At 37.8% G+C, this 21,882-nt stretch overlaps 1 protein-coding gene across 2 annotated transcripts in view; it reads left to right on the top strand.

Annotated features, from left to right (window-relative positions):
* Nucleotides 1–4,575: 4,575 nt before the first annotated feature.
* The window catches only part of KLHDC10 (kelch domain containing 10), a 66,304-nt gene continuing 48,997 nt past the window's right edge, over nt 4,576–21,882 (top strand). The window contains exon 1 of one of the 2 annotated variants that reach the window (XM_064289735.1): nt 4,576–4,804. In XM_064289735.1, coding sequence (XP_064145805.1) covers nt 4,636–4,804 — 169 coding nt within the window. In that variant the 5' untranslated portion in view covers nt 4,576–4,635. The remainder of the gene's footprint in view (nt 4,805–21,882) is intronic. The other variant, XM_064289736.1, reaches the window with a different exon arrangement.

Raw genomic sequence — 21,882 nt, 5'->3', positions numbered from 1 at the left:
CAATTCTTTGTTGTTATTGTTAGATGCCAGCGAGTCAATTCCAACTCATAGCGACCCTATAGGACAGAGTAGAACTGCCCCATAAGGTTTCCTAAGCTGGTGGGTTTGAACTGCCAAACTTTTGGTGAGCAACTGAGGGTTTAATCACTGCACCACCAGGGCTCCTTCGCAACTCCGGAGGCGGTATATCAATTACAATTGTATTGGCTTCAGGTAACAAACCCAATTTAACCTAAGCAAGAAGGGGAATTTTGTAGATAGCATTTCTTAAAATTAAGTAATGTTCATTTCACCTTTTTATTTTCTTCATACTGTTTTAAAAGGGAAAATAAGCCCCCTCCTCAATGTTGACAAGTTTTTTAAAATCAATACATTACTTAAATGCATAAAGTATTTGTCAACTCCTTGTGCTTATACCCCCTCCCCCCCAGAAAAAAAAAAAAAAACGAAAACCTAACCTGTTGCTGTCAAGTCAATTCTGACTCATAGCGACCCTATAGGCCAGAGTAGAACTGCCCCATAGGGTTTCCAAAGAGCCCCTGGTGAATTCAAACTGCCGACCTTTTGGTTGGCAGCTGTAGCTCTTAACTACTATGCCACCAGGGTTTCCCTTATGCTTGTAAAAATCTTAAAATCAGAACAAAAATTTTAAATCAAACAACTATAAACTCAAAGCAACTCACAATAACGACATTAATTTACTGTGATGAATGATACTGCTTTGCTGAAATAAAATCACCAATGTTGCAGAAAAGTAGAAAAATATAGCCTCAGTTCAGGTTCTCTGTTTAATCCACTTCTGTGATTTAACTTTCAGTAATATTAATGCACGCAGAAAATGCCTGTTTACATAAGCGTGCCGTACCAAAAACACAAAATGGTTTTAATAATTTCAACACCTTGTTTATTAGTTCAGGATTATTGGACCTAATACTTCACAAAAACTTTACCAGGAAGCATTTCTCTAATGTCATTTGATACCTTCATAAAACTGTCTTGTTCGCTTGCAGTTAAGTTAGTGTTATTTAAATCTGCATTAAAGGAGAATCTAAACAAATTATTGCTGCAATTGGGAACAGGAAGTAATATCTGGACTTTGAGTTCTATTATCAGAGATGTTGAAAAAATCTTATAGTTTGAGTGCAGAGCTTTCTAGCTGATTGTCAAAGGAAATCAGTACTCAGATGACTCATTCACACCATTTAGAAAATGATGGGCCATTAGTCAGTTTTCTTTTCAAACTTCCACTTTTCATTGGGCTTGTAACATTAGAGGCACTGTGGAACTTGCTTTTGGACTGTCTGCTATGATGTCACGCAGCCTTCATCTGGTACAAGTTTGCCCCTTCTCATTAGCCTGCAACAATTAAAGTAATACATATATTACTCCATTGGAGTCTGTCATTTTCATGATGTCAACAAAAAACTAAAGTTATTAAATAATGTAAATAAGCAAAGTTTAATTATACTCCAGTCTTTCAGTTATAAAGCACCACTACAAGAGTTTTGTCTTCATAATGGATGTTTATAAACCCATGTGGCTTATTGCCTAAACAATATTGCATTGAAATCAGAGCCTAAACAGGATTTCCAACCTTTAGTCATATTGCTCTCAAACACATACTATCGTGTGACTTGATAGACCTTCCCTGTAGCCGGCAGGAGATATTTGGGAGGAGGTCTTTTCCCTGAGGCTGCTGCATATAGGTAGGTTCACCCATGATGGTGGACAGACTTCAGTGCAGTAAAACTTGTGAAAGCCAGAACTCGTGTAAGGCAGAAACCTGTCAGAAAAGGAAAACTGAGATACTTTTTGATAAAAGCGATAGAAAAGTGGTAAGACTGCACCGTGAACGGCAGAAAACTTGAGACCCCTCAAAAAAAGGCAGTCTGGGAGAGTTCTGGCTCTCACAGATATCACTGTATAAATCCTCAACCCAAGTCACTGAAGCTGCAGTGATTTCTGAAAACATTAATCTGATTGTGTACCATCTCTGCTTAAACCCTTCAATGGCTCCTTGTTCTATTAGGATTCAATCTAAACTCCTCGATGAGGCTTACCTTTCCAGTCATCTCAAGCCCAATTGTTTAACTCCTTCCCCCCTCTACCAAACAATCTCCGTTTTACCTTTGTATAGCAAAAGCCCAGGGTTGTTTTTTCCAAACCCCAAAAGGAAATTAAGGCCTTCACTTCCAAAGCGACACAAAAACATGGACGCTTTGAGATTAGCTTTTTTAAAGAGGGGATCGTGGGAGCAAAGACAGTCCCTGGGTTGGCAGTTGGAACTCACCCAGCAGCACCTGGCAACCTGCTTTGGTAAAGCAAACAGCCAAGAAAACCCCATGGTGCAGTTCTATTTTTTAACACATGGGGTCACCACGAACCATAATTCACTGGCAGCAGTGGGTTTGGTATGGGCTCGGGGAGCAAGGATTTGCCTTCAAAAATTCACCAGGTCTCCTACACAGCTTCTTCCCTCCTTCCGGGATTATTTTGAAGCAAATCCTAGACAGCATGAAATTTCATTTATGAACATTTCACTATACCTCTCGAAAAGAGAAGAATACCTTAAAAAAAAAAAAAGGCATCCACGATCCCTAAAAAAAAAATAATTCCTGAATATAATTCAATATCCAATTTCTCATTAAAAAAAAAAGGAGTTGGTACGTTCCAATCAAGGTGTCAATAAGGTCAAACATTGTATTTGGCTAGTATGTGTCTTGTTGTGTACCATCGAGTAGATTCTGAGTCAGTGACCCCTTGAGTCAAAATAGAACTGCCCCATAGGGTTTTTTTAGGCTGTAATTTTTTTTTTTTTTTTTAACTTTGAGCATATCGCCAGACCTTTCTCCTGGTGCGGCTGGGTGGGTATGAACTACCAACCTTTCTGTTTAGCAGCCAAGAGCTTAACAGGTTGCACCACCAACCTTCCTCACAGTAAGTTTTTTTTTTTTTTTTTTTTACCAACGCTCCTCACAAGTCTCTTAAAACTCCATTAATACGTTTTTTTTAAGGAGCTGGTGGCGCAGTGGTTAAAGTGATCGACAGCTGACGAAAAGGTTGGCGTTTGAAACTACCAGCAGGCTCCGCGGGAGAAAGCAGTCTGCTTCCGTGGAGATTTACAACCTTGGAAACCCTATAGGGTCGCTATGAGTCAGAATTGACTCCGTGGCAGTGGGTTTTGGGGTTTGGTAATACGTAGGTGCCCCTTTCCTCCTTCTCTTCCTTGCGATATAATGTTGAGGAAAACAGACTGTCTTGAGTTTTTCACATTATATATTTCGGACATTTCTTCCCCAATATATCATTTAACATATTCTCTGACAATTTGATTTTCTCTATACTGGTAGTAAAACCTAAAGGTTTGGTTATATACATACGTATTTTTTTGTAAGACTACTTCATAGATCATTGTGTGGACTTTTGTGCGCAGACACATAATGTCTGGCTGATTCTTTTTGTTATGTTAGCCAAATTTTCTGTTTAATTTTGGAACAATAGGAGTTTCTGACTTGCAAATCTACACTTTTCTTTGATCTTGATCTTTTGTATTTGTTCTTGTCTTTTAATTTTATATTTTCATTTAATTGTATATATTACAAACTGGTTTAAATTTTCTACAAGGAAAAAGGGGATTGGTTGAACAAAAACTTCGACTATCTATCCCCATTGCTGTCAAGTCGGTTTTGACTCATAGTGACCCTCTAGGACAGAGTAGAAGTGCCCCACAGGGTTTCCAAGGAGAGGCTGCTGGATTCGAACTGCTGACCTTTTGGTTAGCAGCCAGAGCTCTTAACCACTGCGCCACCTCAATAAGAGTACTTTTTCTTGGCACTCAGGCACTGGGTGTTATTTTAAAAATCTGGACTAATGTTACAAGCCAGCAATGGTTTCTACTGGGGTTTTAGTTTGTATTTCTATGATTACTGGTGAGATAGAACATCTTTCCATGCTTGAGACGTGGCTTATATTGAACTAGGGAGAGTTCAACCAGTCCGACCGAAAGACAAATGAAACCCAGGAATACCTCATTCTTACATTTAAGCTTTGACTCCGCCCGTTTTTTTTTTTTTTTTTTCCCTTTCCCAAGAGAGCCCTTTGTGTGTGCCAACAATCAGGGAAAGAGCTGTCAGCCTGCAAAGCTGGAGGAACCCCGTATTGCCCCAGATATGTGTATTATTTGCAGATCCTATTTGATTTCAGTGTTTATGAGAAAGAGTTCCTGAATCCTAAACCTTCCTGTCGCCCCGAGTCTTTCAGCAGGCGTGGCCTCTCTCACTCGGCCTTCGATTGGTCCGCCTGATCCCGCAGGAGCCACCGCGAAGCGGGTTTGCTGAGCGCGGTGGAGGCGAGTGATGAGTGGCTGCTTCTGCCTTTCTCTCCCCCTACTTTTTTTTTTTTTTTTTAGCCATAGCTATGGTTACCACGTCTCTCTCCGCCTCCCTCCACTTACCAAAAAAACGACTGCCCATTGGCTGCCTGTCACCATGGCGCTCGGCCATTGGTCACTGATGAGGACTGGAACCCCTCCCTCCCCTGTCTCCCGGGTCTCTTGAGGAGCTCAGGAAGGAGGCTCGGCTGGTGCCGTCGGGCCAGGGGCTGCTGGGACCCGGCTGCGGCATTCGGTAGCGGGCCATGTCGGCCGCCCAGGGCTGGGACAGGAACCGCCGGCGGGGAGGAGGCGCCGCAGGCGGCGGCGGCGGCGGAGGTAGCGGGGCCGGCGGGGGCAGTGGGGGCAGCGGGGGTCGTGGGACCGGCCAGCTCAACCGCTTCGTACAACTCTCCGGGCGTCCGCACCTGCCAGGTGAGTCGTGGACCACGGTCCTGACAGCTTGCGGGCTCGGCGGGAAGGTGCCTGCTACCCTTTCTTTTCTCCCTGAATTTCTTTTCTTTGGGAGGAGGAAAGGCAGGCCCCATGTATAGCAGAGGGACTGGGGGCTAGAGAAAAGGGAAGGTGTCTTTGAGGTCAGGGACGAAACTGGAGCACCACGAAGAACAAGTATTTTTGTTCTGTTGAAAACTCTGTGCTGAGAGTTGTGTTTTCTTTTAAAAGGAGAGACCGCTGTCTCAGTGACATTCCCAAATGTTTCGCTTACTCGGTTCCCAGTCTCCTCCCCTTTCGCAGTTTGATCTTGTAAAAGAAACACATTGGCGCCTAACTGCGGGGTATGATTTCAAAAAGGGTTTTTTACTGAGGGAAAAAGAAGAAAGAGTATTACAAAAAGTGATTTTGGAAAAATCACCCCAAGTGTGTGAAGGAGTTAGGCATTCTGAAACAGAAGAAAGGAGGAGAAAGGGGGGATTGTTGGTAGGGGTGGGTGGGGGGACACAGAACCTAGAAGATTAAGAAAACTAGTTGAATTGTTAATATTTTGGAATGTCCAGAGACAGAATGGATAGTGCTGTCTGGATTTTAAGAAAAGGAGAAAACGAAGATGAAGAATACACTTAGTGGCGAAATTATGCTGTGTCTATGATATTTTTTTTTTTATGATATAAAAACAATTGATGGAGAATTGGAAAAATGTACTCAATGCAGTTATTTCACGTTTTGGTCTAAAATTCCCAGTCCTTAGTTTAGATGCCTTAAAAACAAAAACGAATCAAATCAGCAAATATGTATAGACAATGTTAAAGTGGTACAGTTGTAAGTGAATATTCAGTGTAGTGAGAATTAAATACTGCGCAGGATGTTAAATATTATATGGGGCAAGCTTATTTGTACCAGCAAGAGAACTACCAGGAATGGTGCATTAATCATTTACCATGGTTTCTGGTGAAATAATGTTGACGTTGATGATATCAGTGGTATATTTGCTTGACTGATGAGATTTGAGACCATGATGGTTTTTGAACGTGTTTACTACCATGCCTTGTACTTTTAAGTATTAAAAAAACTATTATGTGATTAATTTGAAGATAACAAAAGGGAATTTTCCGTATTGATGAGACAATTGCTTGTGTTTATGACAAGGTTATTGATTCATACTAGAAATGTACGCTAACCCATTTATATACATCATTAAAATTAAAATTGAGGTCGTTAGAAGTTGTCAAATACATACTATACCAGGAGTTAGGATTGAGATGATAGCATCAGACTGGGCGTCCTGGAATTGCTAAATATGTGATCTTAAACATGAAAATGAAAAGAGGAGAAATACTTTTTCTTACTCCAAATTCATAACAGAAACTTAGGTTTTTGTGTATTGATGGTTTAGAAGATAAATTTCTTAGCAAGGACTCTCACCAGTTTGCCCTCTACTGCATTCTTTAGGTCTTTGATTGTAGATTAATGACAATGGCTGCAAGTAGGAATTCCTAGGCTCCAAGAACCTGGTTGATGTACTTCCTCACAGGTACCACCTGATGGCAGTGGAAGCCAGAATTTGGGCTTAGGTGTGGGGCTACTTCTGCATCCCTTTAGCATACAACGCCAAGAACAGCCATTTGTCCAGAGGTGAAAATAACTGTGTCCAAACAAAATTTGGGCAGTGGGTTCATCAGCCTGTTCTTTCTGCTTTCTTTTCCTCTTGACTGGCATTTCATTCCTCCTCCAGGAAGGCATCCTCTGTCTTTTCACCACTCTCAAAATCAGGGAACATCTGAAATCTCACTGTATACTTTGAAATGATTTCACATCAATTCTTCATCCTCCCACATATTGCATTTTAAGTCCTCTCTCTCGCTCTTTGATTATTGAGAGGTTTTGTTTTGAGAGATTAAAAAAAAAAAAGTAGGTGATAGGAAGGAATAGGAATATCTAGGCCTGTTTTATGGCTGACCCTGAAGGCAAAACCTTTCTTTTTAAGTATACTGGAACTGACATTATCTCTCTTTTGAACTCTAATCCCATTTTCCATCCTTCTGTACCCAGTCTTCCAGATATTAGGTGTGTAGAAGGACCCTTTCTTACTTTTTACATCCCTATCCTCCATCCAGCACCCACTGCAACAGTACAGAATAACCTGGTCATCCCGGAACGTTGTGTGTTTTTCAGTGACAGCATCTTTATCCATCCGGTTATGCAGACCTGAAACTGGGGCACCCTCCTTAACATTGTCCTCTCCCTTGCCCTTCAGACATAATCAATCACCAGGTCCTGTTTGCTTTCCTTCTGCCGTAACTTCAGTCCATGCTGAGATCATCTTTCACTTAGGTCTCCTGCAGTCTTCCTGCTTCTATTCTTGCCCTCCATTTTTTTTTTTTTTTGTTAAGTATATATAACATTTTCCATTTTAATCATTTTTAAATGTACAATTCGATGACATTAATTACCACCACCACTATCCTTTTTCAAATGTTTTTCATCCCCCTAAATACAAACTCAGTACCTCTTAAGTATTAACACACTATTTCCCCTTCTCCTACCCCCGGTAACCACTAATAAACTTTTGTCTATGTATTTGCACGTTCTAAGTATTTCAGAAAAGTGGATCATACAATATTTGTACTTCTGTGTTTAACTTATTTCACTTAATGTTTCAAGGTTCATCCATGTCATGGCATGTATTAGAACTTCATTTCTCTTTATGGCTAATATTCCATTGTGTGGATATATACCACATCTTGTTTATTCGTTCATTGTTGATGAACACTTGGGTTATTTCTACCTTTTGGCTATTGCGAATAACACTGCAGTGAGTATCTGGTTGAGTCCCTCCCTACCTTCAAGTCTTTTGGGCATATACCTAGGAGTGGCATTGCTGGGCCATATGGTACTTCTGTGTTTTGCTTTCTGAGGAACCTGCCAAATGGTTTTCCACAGCAGCTGCACCATTTTATATTCGCAGCAGCAGTGGAGGAGCACTCCAATATCTCTACATATTTGCCAACACTTGTTATTTTTTGTTTTTCTGATATTAGCCATCTTAGTAAGTGTGAAGTGGTATCTCATTGTGGTTTTGTATTTCTCTAATGACGCTGAGCATCCTTTTATGTGCTTATCGGCTATTCGTATATCTTCTTTAGAGAAATTTCTGTTCAAGTCCTTTGCCCGTTTTTTTAAGTTGTTTTTTGTCTTTTTGATGTTGAGTTGTGGAGGTTCTTTATGTATTCTGGATATTAAACCCAATGAGAAATATGATTACCAAATATTTTCTTCCGCCCCCCAGTTTTCAGAGCACATTGATCTTTTGCAAGCACAAATCTGTTTTCATCTCTGTTTATAACTCTTCACCAGTTTTTGATTGTTCTTAGGATAAGGGAAAAATCCTTAACATGGGTTGAAAGCACTACATGATCTGGCCACTTTCTAACTTCCAGCTAATCCTACGTCATGTTTTCTCGTTCTTTGCTATTTAGCCTTTTTCACTTCCTTGCAAATAATGTAAGGAGCTCTGGTAGCACAGTGGTTAAGTGCTCAGCTGCTAGCTGAAAGGTCTGCATTTTGAACCCCCTTTTCAGCTGCTCTACAGGAGAAAGATGTGGCAGTCTGCTTCTGTAAAGATCAAACCAAAAGCCCACTGCCGTTGTGACTCATACTACCCTATATGACAGACTAGAACTGCCCTATAGGGTTTCAAGGTTGTAATCTTTATGGAAGCAGACTGCCACATCTTTCTCCTGAGGAACAGCTGGTGGGTTCGAACCACTGACCTTTGGGTTAGCAGCCAGCTGAGCACTTAGCCGCTGCACCACCAGGGCTCCTTCAGTGAAGATTACAGCCTTGGAAACCCTGTTGGGCAGTTCTATTCTGTCCTATAGGGTCGCTGTGAGTTGGAATTGACTCGACAGCAACAGGTTTGAGTTACAGGTGGACGTAGCGTGTTCCCTCCTGCCACAGGGCCCGTTGCACATGCCGTTCTAGCATCCAGAAACTCTCTCTACTCATTCTGTTTTCTTATTTTAACTGACTCTCAGCTGATCACATGGTTTTGTTTTTTTCTTCCCCAGGGAAGCCTTCTCTGACCTTTCTGACTTGGTCTCTTCTTCCTATACATACTCATAGCACCATGTGGTTCTCTCTGGGCAGTATTATCATTTATGTGATTCCTTAATACACATGATTTGATATTCCTGATATACACACGCACACACAACACACACAATTAATACATTGGCATTATGTGTAAGCAATTAGTCTCTAGTGAATTCGATCAGTTAGTATGGCTCCTTCCGTTATAGCACCATGGACTCTGGACAAATGGATAAAATCACATTCTTGAACAGGTAAAGTAGTGAACAAGACCCCCCATCATTACATTATATTATTTTGTAAAACCTTGTTTTTCTGCTTCTTGTCTTTATGTCGTTTCCTGAAATGTGATTGTGATTATGTGTTTGCTCCATCGGCCCAGAAATTCATAGCTTCTTAGTCCTGGACTTCTACTAACTCAATCTCTGTAAAACCAGTAAAGAACAGGGAGCAGGGCTTTCTGTAGAGTAGGGGTACAGAAGCAGAGCCCGGGGGCAAGGGTAAATGGAGCCCAGTTACTATCATCACTTATCTGTGTGAGTTTGATTAAATACCATGTATTGGCTGGGAAAACTGTTAAACGGTGTTGCTAACAGAGGAACTGGAAAACTGGCAGAGAGAAGGAAAAATTATGACAATTCATGAAACTGGGTAATAATGCTGACATCTCTTAAAAATTTAAAATAAGTAATATATGCACGTCGTATAAAATTTAAATGAAGAGCATATGGTAAAAGGTACATTTTACTTTCTACCTTTGACTGCAGCTTACTGGCTCCCTTCCCAGAAGCAACCAACGATAAAGTTTCTAGTGTATCCATTCTAGAAATGTGTAATATGTATGTATGTGTGTTTGTGTGTGTGCGTAGGGGAAAGGAGAGGGGAGGGAGAGAGAGATTGATTGATTGTAGCATTCTTTTGTTTGGAAAAACCCAGTATGTTAAATTTAAGGTTTTCTTGCTAATACAAATAATGATACAATAAATATCCCTGTACGTACGTAATTTTACATACCAGTGAGTATATCTTTAGGAAAATTCCTAGAAGTGCAATTGCTGGGTCAAAAGATATGTACTATTTAAATTTTGATCGATACTGTCAAATTGCTTTCTGTAGAGGTTGTACCAGTTTATGTTCCAGGTCGGCTTTAGAGTGCTGTCTTCCCATACCCTTGGTAATAGAGTGGGTTATCAACATTTTTTTAAGTTGCCAATTTGATAGGTAGTTTTTATAGTTATGAGGGATTGGGCGTCTTTTCAATAGGTATAAGAGCCACTCTATGTTTTAAGGGCGTTAGTTCCTAATCTTTGACATGTATTGCAGATATTTTCCACAATTTGTCCTTTGTCTTTTGACTTCGTTTATGGTATATTTTTCCAGCAGAAATTAAAAAAAAAAAAATTATGTACTTGAATTTATCAATCTTTTATGAATTCTGATTTTTCTGTCCTAAGAAAGGACTTCCCTATTTCAATATTATTTCTAATTAAAATCAGAACTCTTGTATTTTCTTCCAGTACTGTAAAAATTTTATTTTTAGGTTAATGCATTTATCCATACAAAATTTAAGTTGAGTAAAATAGTGAGGTAGGAATCCAGCCTTACTTTTCTTCTAGGTAACCCAGTTATCTCAATATCCTTTTTAAGTAATCATCTTTCCTGTACTGATTTGAGTTGTCCTCTATAAAAAATAGATGTACTTAATTCCTACATATAATTCGAGGTTATTATTGGACTTCTATTTTGTTTCTTTGATCAGCTCACTTAGTCATACCTAATGGCCACATTCTTTGATTATAGACCCCCGCCTTTCTACTTCCCAGAATTTTCCCAGATATTCTTGCTTGTTTATTTTTCCATAAAACTTAAACCAGTTGCCTTTGAGTTGGCTCCAAATATGTGTCCAAATAGAACTGTGCTCTGAAGAGTTTTCAGCAGCTGATTTTTTGGAAGTAGACCACGAGGCCTTTCTTTTGAGGCACCTCTGGGTGGACTTGAACCTCCAACTTTTGGTTAGCACCTGAGCACACTTAACCATTTGTACCACTGAAGGACTTCTCTATAAATCTTAGAATTATTTTATTAAGTCTTCCCGTCTCTATCCTGCTGGTATTTTTATTGGTATTGCATTATATTGATTGATTGATTTGGAGATTGTTGACATCTTTTTGAGGTTCGGTCTTCTGTTCAAGAACAGGGTAAATATTCATTTCTTGTTGTTCAAGTTTTCTTTTGAATCCCTCAGTAACATTTTGAAGTTTTTTCACATAGACCTTTCACAGTTGACTTGATAGCAGTGGGGTTGAACGGGTTTTCACATTTCATGCTGCGTTGATTCCTTGGCATTTTGTCTTTTTCGTTGCTATTGTGAATGGGATTTTATAGGAATGCTTTTAATTTCTGAGTATTACTTTTCTACCTAGACAAAAATAATTCTAATATTATTTTTTGAATTCTAATATCTATAATAGTTTTCCAATTACTTTTCTAGGCCTTTACAGTTAAATAATCATATAACTACCAAATAATGATTTTATTTTTTCCTTCCCAGTTTTTATATTTATTACTTTCTTTTGTCAAATTAGTTTGGCTGGTACTTTCCAAAAATATCAAACAATAAGGTGGTAGTGGATCCTTGGTTTATTCCTGACTTCAGTGAGATGTTTTCAGTGCTTTCTTATTAAGCTCGAATCTGGCTTTAGATTGCGATGTGCATATTTTATCATGTTATTCAGCTGTTCCCATTTTACTAAGATTTTAAAATACAAAATGGAAGTGAATTTTATCAAATGCCTTTTCAGCATTTGGGAATTATGATGTGATTTTTCTCCTTTGATCCCTTACTGTGATGAATTGTATTATTAGATTTAGTATTATCGAACCATCCTTGCATTCCGGAATCAACTTGCTTTGCCATAGTATGTTATTTTAAATGTGCTGTTGGGTCCTCTTTGCTAAATTTTATTAGAAATTTGACATCACTCCTCATGTACTGAATTGCTTTGTACTTTTTTTTGTGTGTGTACTATCTTTGTTGGATTATGCCACTTTCATAAAAATGAATTCTAAGCTTGCTTTATTCTGCCCCAACCGCCCCCACCCTTTTTTTTTTTTAACCTCCCTGATTAAATGGCATTCAAGTTAAAGGTTTGGTTGAGTTCCCCATGAAATCTTTTGGATCTGGGTGGTTTTTTGGGGGGAGTATCTTTTTGAAAATTATCTCTACTTCTATGATAATTTGACTGCTTACAATTTATATCTTTTGGGGAAAGCTTTGATAATATATCCTAGAAAATCATCCGTTTCATCCATGTTTTCAAAATTATTTACATGAAGTTGAGCAAGGTATTCTTCTGTAATTAAAAAAAAAATGCCCTCTATGTCTGTAGTTGTTTATTTATTATTACTTCTTATTTTGTATATGTGAGACCTTGCTTTGTTTTTCTTGTTTAGAATCAGCTCTTGGATTAAAAAAAAAATTAGCTCTATGACATTCTTTTTTATTAGTTTTTCCTTTCATTGTTTTAAATCTTCCCTTACTTTTCCTTAGGTTTATTTTGCGATTGTTTTTCTTATGTTGGTTGCTAATTTTTTTTTTCATTTTTGAAAAATGAGCACTGCTTTAGTTGCAGGCTTCCCATTGTAGTTACTTTGTAAATATTTTGCAATTCCAGTTTTGATTTTTTTTCCCTTAACACAACACTAAGATAAGGGTTTTTAAAATTTCCAAATGGTTTTTTATTTTTAGTTTGTTTTTCATTTTTGTTATTTATGTTTTTATTGTATTATAAGGTATAGTTTGTACTCTTTCTACTTTTTAGGATGAATTTAAGTTTTCCTATGTGCCTTCTATGTGTGGTTGGTTTTTGTAGCTGTTGCATGCATATTTGAAAAGATAATTTTGGTTTTCAGGTTAGAGTGTGATATTTATCAATTAGATCCACTACACTAATTACATTATTTAAGTCTTATCTATTTTAAGTCTTCTTGGTTAGTCATGTACTAATAGAGATGAATTAAAGTCTCCTACTAATGTGTTTCTCTTTTTTTCTTTGTATTTTCTGTAGCTTTTGCTTCATGAATATGTATGCTATTTTATTTGGTATATATATATTCATTATAATTAAACATTCATTTATATTTTTCTTATAATCTTTATAATTTTTTTGTTCATTGTTTTTCATCCTGAATTAAACCTTATCTAATATTAAAAAAGCAAATCTTGCATTTGTCTTTGTTAGTATTTGCACTAAATGTCTTTGCCCATCCCTTTGTTATCTTTGGGAATCACTTGTATTAGGTAGCCTTGCATATAAGCATATAGTCAAATTTTTTATTGTGATCCTGTGTGATAATTTTTTTCTCTAATAGCTGAGTTCTGCTTTCATTCTAAATCTTGTCATCATGGTTCATGTTACACTTTCTGTTCCTTTATTGTAATCTAAGTTTTCATGCTGTATGTGTTTCTTCTCATAACTTGGGAAGTTTCTTTTTTTGTTCTAGTGGTTACTGTCATAACTTTAACTTCACTTATCATACTTAATCCTCTATCTCAGACAGTATCTATTGGTTCCTAGACAGTATCTGTGAGCAAAAAATGAATATATTCTACCTCTTCCTTTTCTTCCCTTTGGTCCACTATACACTTTAGTTATTTTATTTCTACCTTTATGTCTTTTATATCTTTGTTATTTTGATCAACTTTACATGTTGCTTTTTAAACTATAGGCTATAAAAGATAAATCAGCATTCTACAGTGCCTTCTCTTTTGCTCTTTGCCCTCCCAATTTTAATTATATCTGAATTTCTAACATAAATTATAGAACAGGTAAATCTGTATTAGGAATCACTAGATGAACAGAACCAGGAAGATATAGGTAGATTTTTATTTATAGATTTTATTTATGTATTTGTAGATGTTATTTATAGATTTATAGGTAAAATTACTCTAAAGAGTTGGCTCATCTGGTTGTGGGAGCTAGCAAGTCCAAAATCCCTAGGTCAGGTGATAGGCTGGAAATTCTGGCAGTCTTGTGTCCCAAATCAGTAGGTCAGGTGGTGGGAGAGAGAGAGGAACCCTCCCTCTGGAAAATCTCTGGTTTTGTTCTTAAGGCCTTCAACTGATGGGTTGGATGAAACTACTCACATTATGAAGGGTAGTCTGCTTTAGCTGACGTAAATTTATTTAAATACTAATCACATATAAATACTTCACAGCAACATCTAGACTAGTGTTTGATCAAACAACTGGGCACCATGGCCTAGTCAAGTAGACACATTAAACTAATCATCACAGTCCACCCCTTGTCAACTTGGCACGCATGCACATCTTCTTAAACCGTACTCAATCTCCAAATAAAGACAGTAACAGAGCCGTACTTTCGCCAGGCATGGTACGGCTATCCTGCACACAATCGCAAATGTGCTAACCCCTTTCTCAGAGAGGATACAGGATCTTTGGGTAATGCTCACTCTTCTCCTAGATATCTTATAACTTAAATACTATGATGTAAAGTTAACTACATTTTATGTTATATAATAAGTAAGGGGATAGAGAGGGAAGAGAACAGAGATACACACACACAAACATATTCATAAGAAAATAAGAAAGAAATACTCATAACAATTTCTCTCACTTTTCTTCACCCAGGGCATGTGGCTGTAGCTGGTATTTATAATTACCTTCCACTGCCCATTCCATATTCCCTTTGCCCTCAGCAAGATCATGTGATCATAAGTCCCATATTAATTTTTTAAATTTAAAAGTTTTTAAAGTCTTAATTTTGAAATAACTTCAGACTTTAAAGAAGTTACAAATATAGTCCAGACATTTCCTGTATACGCACTCTTCATCTGGCTTCCCCAAACGTTAATGTTTAACATGTCCATGGTGTGATGATCAAAACCCAGGAAATTAACAATGATATAATGCTATTAACTAACCTACATACCTTTTTCCAATTTGTCAATTATCCCACTACTTTCTTCTGGACCAGGAGCTAATCTAGGATCACACCTTGTATTTAGTTGTCATGCTTTCTTAATCTGGGACAGTCCACCATTTTTGTCTTTCATGACTTTGACACTTTTTATTGAAGAGTACTAGCCAATTATTTTGTAGAATGCCGCTCAGTTTGGGTTTGTCTGAAGTTTCGCCATGATAAAATTTAGGTTACAGATTTTTGACAGGAATACCACAGAAGTGATCTTGTACCCTTTCAGTGCATCATGTAAGGAGGCATGTGATATTGGTATGCCCCATTACTGATTACTGGGATGTTAACATTGGTCACTTGGTTAAAGTGGTGCCTGCCAAGTTTTCTGCTGTAAAGTTACTATTTTTTTGTTTTTGTTTTTTAGTATCTTGTGCTGTACTTTGAGACTGTGTAAATATTCGATTTCTCATCATACTTTTAACCTCTAATTTTAGCATCCATTTATGATCTCGCATTTGTTTTAATCTTAGTCATGTAGTTTAATGGATTTGAACTCATTGCCATTATTTTACTGAAGTCTTTTCATTTATCTCTGGATTGACTTCTGAAGGAAGAGCTCATGGGAACTTTATGCCCTGAATTCTTGAATGTTCCCACTCTCTTCCTTTTGAAGACTTTTTAGGCATTGCTTCCCGTTCTTCTAGTATTGAATGTTGCTGTGGAAAAGTCTGGCATTTGCCTGATACGTATTTTTTTTAACTTCCTCATAGGTCATTTGATCCATTTGCCTGGATTCCTGTAGGACATTTTTCTTTATCATTGGGGTTTAGTCCCTTTACCAGGACAAGTGACTGTGGGGATTGTTTTGTCACTTTTTCTTGGGTCAGAGCTGTACTTTCAATATGTAGATTCAACATAATGCTCTGAAAGTTTTATTGAATTATATTTTTAAATATTCCATTATTTCAGATCTCTTCAGGTGCACCCAGTATTTAGGTTTTGAATCGCCTCTGTATGCCTTCCAAATCTTCCATAGCTAACCCTTTTTAACTTTTTCTTAAAATTCCCATTTATATCTTGCTTGCCTTTCTCAATCCTGTTGTCTGTAGCCTTTACTGTGTTTTAAGCAGTGTCTGTCCTCCTTTGTGCTGACCCCAGTGAAGATCTTGTGTGTTGGTTTTATTTTTCCTTTCTATTTCTTTCCTGCATTCTGTCTGCTTATATTTCATCTCTTTCTGTTGGCTTATGTATCTTCCTTTAGCTAGAATCTCTTAAATCTTTTCTGCCCTTGAAGCATCATAAATTTTGGTAAAATTTATTGTTCCTAAGCCCCATCATCACCATGATAAAAGAAACACAAGCTCATTATTAAAATTTGGGAAATATAGAAAAATTGAAATGAGAGAAATCATAATAATTCCAATTAAAGACAGCTTACTTTTCTTTAGCTCTGTATCAGTCCATTTTGTTTTATTTAATACTGTATTATATATTACCAGTAGGAACTTGGGAGTCTCTTAAAACTTATATTTAAATGTTTTACTCACAACCCTTGTTCATATTTTCTGTTACTTTATTAGGTAAGATTGTTCTTCCTCAATTTACTATGTAAGTGACCTTGTAGGTTTTTTTCTAGCTGATGTCCTGTTTTACCTTTTTCCTCCACAGCCAAGCTTTCAGAAAGAGTAGATTCTGTTGTCTATTTTCATTTCTTTCTTTCTCTTTTTCTTTCAATGCACTGCAGCCTCACTTCTGCCTCCATTGTTCCACTCAAGCGCTCTTGCTAAGGTAATAACTTCCTAATTGCTAAATCTAGTAGACTGCTCTTAGTCTTCATCCTACCTAACCACTGTAGACTTTGATATTGACCACCTCCTATGCTAGGTCCTGGAGATACTTAATAATAAGACAAAGTCCCTATTCCTAAAGAGCTCCTAGTTACCGTTTTACCTCTTGAACTTATCATTATTTTTCCTTTACCTGCCTCTTTAATATTGGTGTCCAAAAGTGCCTTTTTTCCCCTTCTTTTATATTTTCTCTGGATGACAACTCCCAAATCTATCTCCAACCCATGCATCTCTTTCTGGCCTGTTTACCAATGGCTACTAGACATTTCTACCGAGGCGATTGGTAAAAAAAAAAAAAGATTGGTAAGTACCTTAAATTCGACATGTTCAAAAAACAATCTTATCATCTTCCCTGCCAAATCTGTTCTTCCTTCTGTGTTTCTTACCCTGACTGATTTAATGGCCACATCATCAATTTAGTGACTCAAGCCAGAAACCTGTGAGTCACATTAGATCTCTTTTATACAGTGGTCACAAAGTCTTGTCAGTTTTCCTCCTTACCCTCTTATATTTATCCCTTTCTGCCTCTCCAATCTCACTTTATATTTCAGCTATACAGAACTATTTGCAGTTAGCTGCCTTAAATTTTTCTTGGAACAAGGTGGGTTGGGGGGAAGAGATTTTTTAAAAACTTTGCAATTTCCTGCAATAGCACACTGTTTCATGATTCTGCACATGCCATTTCTTCTTCCCGGAGTGCCATTCTCCTACTTGTCTTCTAAGACCCATCCAAGTATACTTAAATTTACAAGACTTTTTTTCTATTCTCTTTTTTAATATAAATAGCTTACATTTACTGAGTAGTTACTATGTGTTTGGCCTGTCCAAGGTGTTTTACGAGCATTAACTTATTTAATCCTCATAACCTTGTGAGGTAGGTAATTTTTTATCTTCTTTTGTGATGAAAAAACTGAGGCTTAGAGAGAAGCTATATAGCTTGCCCAAAGGTTATATAGCTAATAAATGTCAGAGTTAGGGCTCAGATGCAGTGTGACTTCAAAGCCCATGCTGTTCTGCCTCTTCTTTGTGCCACTGTTTTCCTTTGTATATCCAAAGGATCACAGTACTTGCTATATTGAATTGCAGGTATTTGTCTACAAGTTTGTTTGCTCACTAGCAATGGGTTTCTTAAAAGCAAAATTAAAGTCTTATTTATCATTATTTTCCACATGGATGAGAACACTTCCCAGCTCATAGTAGGCTTTTAGGAAATGTTTATTCAATGAATTAGTAATTGTCAATGCCCATAGTTTTTCTTGCAAGAAAGCTGAGTTTAGGTTATTTTACGTTGCACAAGTCTGCCTTATAGAATTTCCAAGGCAAGTCTAAATACCTTTTATTTTTTCTGTAGGAATTTAGCAAGTTCTTCCAAGTACTTTTTTACATAGAATTTTATGTTGAATATTATCAGAAGTAGTTGTAACATCCTTCCATCTGTGCCTTGTGTCTAACCCCTTCTGCCTTTTCAGAAAATTTACATTATCACTGCTCTGTCCTGTCCTGTGTCTTCAACTTTTCTCTCCATTGAATCCTTCCTGTAGCATTTAAACTTCCTCAGGTTTTCTCTTTCTGATCTCTCCTTTTATAATCAAGTTTGTAAAAACGTTCCTGTCTTCACTGCCATAGCTCCCCATCACTTCTCTGAAATAGCTCTTGCTAAAGCCACAAAAGGCTTTTCTTATGTCAAATCAAGCGAGCCTTATCAATCTCCATCTTACTTGATCTCTCTTCATTTTGCAACATCCTTTTGCTCTGGCTTCCCTGATATCGGGCCTAGTTTTCTTTTTATGTGTCTGGCCTCTCAACCACATCATGTTTGCCGGCTCTTCCTCTTCTACCAGGCCTTTATGTATTGGAGTTCACAGATCTTGGTCCTATCCTCTGTCCTTTCTCTTTTAAACTTATTTCAGATGTTCTCTTCCAAACCCATGGTTTTGGTTTCTGTCCACATGCCAGTCATGTCACTTTGTGACATCTACCCAAATCTTTCTACAAGTGCCATACGCTTGGTTTTTCCACTTAGATGCGTTATACCCCTCAAGTTCAGCATGTCTAAAACAGACTTTGTGAGGGGTCTTTATTCTAAATGTGAAGGGAAGGTTTTGGACAATTTTAAGCAGGAGGAGTGATGTGATTTACATTTTTTAAAGCTCCCTTTAGCTCCTGGAAGAAGAATGGATTGTGGGGGATGATGAATGTGAAGCATTGAGGCCATTAGAAGACTATTGGGATACTCTGCTAAAAAGATAGATGATGGTAGCTTAGACAAGGGTATTAGTGGTAGAGGTGTGGAGAAGTGGTTGAATATGAGATATGTTTGAAAGTAGCATCAATAGGATCTGCTGTGAGATTTGATGGAAAGAGAGGAATCAAGATGACTCCTAAGTTTTTGTCTTGAGCAACTGGCTAGATGGTGGTGTCATTAAAAGGGATGAAACAGATTGGAAGCAGCAGGATTGTGAGGGTAAATGAAGAGTTTAACATGTTTTGGCCATGTTAATCTTGAGATGCCTATTTGACCTCCAAGCAGATGATCACAAAACCACTAAACCCACTGCCGTCGAGTCGATTGCAACTCATAGTGACCCTATAGGACAGAGTAGAACTATGAGGGTGGGAAATCTTCATATATCAATCAAAGAAGAAGTGGAGGCTCAAGATATAAATCTGGGAATTATTAGCATATATGTGGTCTTTAAAGCCATTTGACTGGATGAGATCACCAAGGAAGATTAAATAGTAATAAGGGCGAAAGTCTTCAAGGTGAGGAGGAAAGGAGCCAAGGAAAAGGAAGTCAGTAAAATAGGAGGGAAACCAGGACTGTTTGGTTTCACAGAGGCCAAGAAAAGAGTTTTCGAGGAGGGAGAGGTCACCTAGTCCAATATGCCTGAGGGCTTGAGTAAGATAAGATTCTAAAGTGGTAGACTCTAATGCTATTAGGACAGTACTGTAGATTACCATGAAGGAGCCTTGGTGGCACAGTGGTTAAGTGCTCAGCTGCTCACTGATACATCAGTGATTCATAAAGATTACAGCCTTGGAAACTGTATGGGGCAGCTCTCCTCTGTTTTCATAGGGTCACTTGCAAGTGGAAGACCAGGCCTTTCTTTTGGGGCACCTCTGTGTGGGTTCAAACTCCCAACCTTTTGGTTAGTAGTTGAATGCTTAACTGTTTGCTCCTCCCGAGACTCCCTATATGTATTAAGCAAACCAAATCCGTTGCTGCTGAGTTGATTTCAACTCATAGTGACCTTATGGGACAGAGTAGAACTGTCCCATAGTGTTTCCAAGGGGTGGCTGGTGGATTCGAACTGTTGACCATTTAGTTAGCAGCCAAGTGCTTAACTACTGTACCACCGGGTTCCTGTATATATTAGCACATTTAAATTTCTTTTTTTTTTTTTGTAGCTGAAAATATTTCATTATATGGATGCCCTATAATTTACCAGCCACCCTCTTGATGGATATTTAGGTTGTTTCTGGTCTTTTACTATTTAAAACATTGTTGCAATGAAATAGTGATCAATATTGCCTTTTAATATCTGTGTTTTTAAAATTTCCACTTTTGTAAACATTTACTTATAAAAACCCAATGAGGGGTTAAAACCAGTTGCTGTCAAGTTGATTCCAACTCTTTCCTAGTGACCCTATAGGACAGAGTAGAACTGTCCCACAGGGTTTCCAAAGCTGAAATGTTCCCCGAAGCAGACTGCCACATCTTTCTTCCATGGAGTGCCTGGTGGCTCCTAACTGCCGACCTTTCAGTTGGCAGCTGAGCACTTAACCACTGCCATCATCAGGAATAGGTGCCCTTAATATCCCTATTTTATAGATGAGGTACTGAGACACAGGGGATAAGACTTTGCCCAGGTCTTAACAGCTAGCAAGCGAGAGATTTGGACCTAAGCAGTGTGTTTCCAAAGTCCATGCCCTTGGACTTTGTTGTGTTGCACTGTTTTCCGTTCCCCTGTTCTTTCCAGTTCTTTCTGTTGCTTCTATAATTCAGGCCTTCACTGCTTTAAACTGGAATACTCTAATAATGGTTTTTGTAGTTTCCAGTCCTTTCTTAATTCATTCGGCATACCGACACAAGATTAATCTTCCTAAAACACAACTATAATTATTACTTCTCAGATCAAAATCCTTCAGTGGCTTCTTACTGTGTTTAGAATCCAGCCTGATTCATTCTTTTCATATTCACTGTACCAAAACCCATTGCCTTTGAGTCCATTCCTACTCATAGTGACCATATAGGACAGAGCAGAACTGCCCTATAGGGTCTCTAAGGAGCGACTGGTGGATTCAAACTGCCAACCTCTTGGTTAGCAGCCAGGCTCTTAACCACTGCGCCGCTAGGGCTGTATTCACTATATTTCAATGAATTTACTCTAAACATCATCTAAGATGCGATCATGGAGTTGTCTGTAAGACTAGATAGTGAAATTAAAAGTGTAATGACTAGTAAGAAAAAGATAGTCTTTGGAGTTGAATGGTGCTTTTTCTTTGAGTTGTTTCCCTTTTTACTCACAGTAGCTCCTGCCATATGGCTTCAACAAACTGTCAACTCAATTAATTTGAATCAGATGTGTAATTGATCAAACTGCTAGCCACAAACATCTTGGTGTCACATAAAACAAATTCTTTAAAATATACACATATATACAAATTGGTGCAAGAATATGAAGTTTCTTCTAATGTATGCTCCAAGCTTGGTATTTGGAAGGAATTTAAAGCATGTTTACCTTTAAACACACAGGCACTTACACAAAACAAAACATTGAAAACCATTTAGGGAGAGAAATAACTTCTTAAAGTGACATTACAATTGCTCAATTATGATTTTAAGTGCAAAACTTGCCTGTGCATTTATAGAAAAAAATACTTCAGTGCAAATGTCCTTGTGAATTGTTACCTTTTGAAATTTTTATTTCTGACTAAAGAATAACTAATTTCTGGGTTGAATGCTTCATGCAGATGTCTTACGAGAAATCATGCCTACTTTGGCAGTATTTATAGCTGACAGTTTTTAGTTTTGTATTTAAGATACTGTTATTGGCACGCTGCCTTTTGTATATAATTTGCTATTGCAAATTCAGTTATTTGAAGTCGGTTTTTCTTAAGTACCAGATTTTAAACATTTGTTATTTAGTGAATATTTTGTTGCTTTATGCCAGATGTAGTC

This window comes from Loxodonta africana, chromosome 8 (assembly GCF_030014295.1).
Source record: "Loxodonta africana isolate mLoxAfr1 chromosome 8, mLoxAfr1.hap2, whole genome shotgun sequence".
Classification (NCBI taxonomy): domain Eukaryota; kingdom Metazoa; phylum Chordata; class Mammalia; order Proboscidea; family Elephantidae; genus Loxodonta; species Loxodonta africana.
This window is presented reverse-complemented; position numbering and strand designations above follow the sequence as displayed.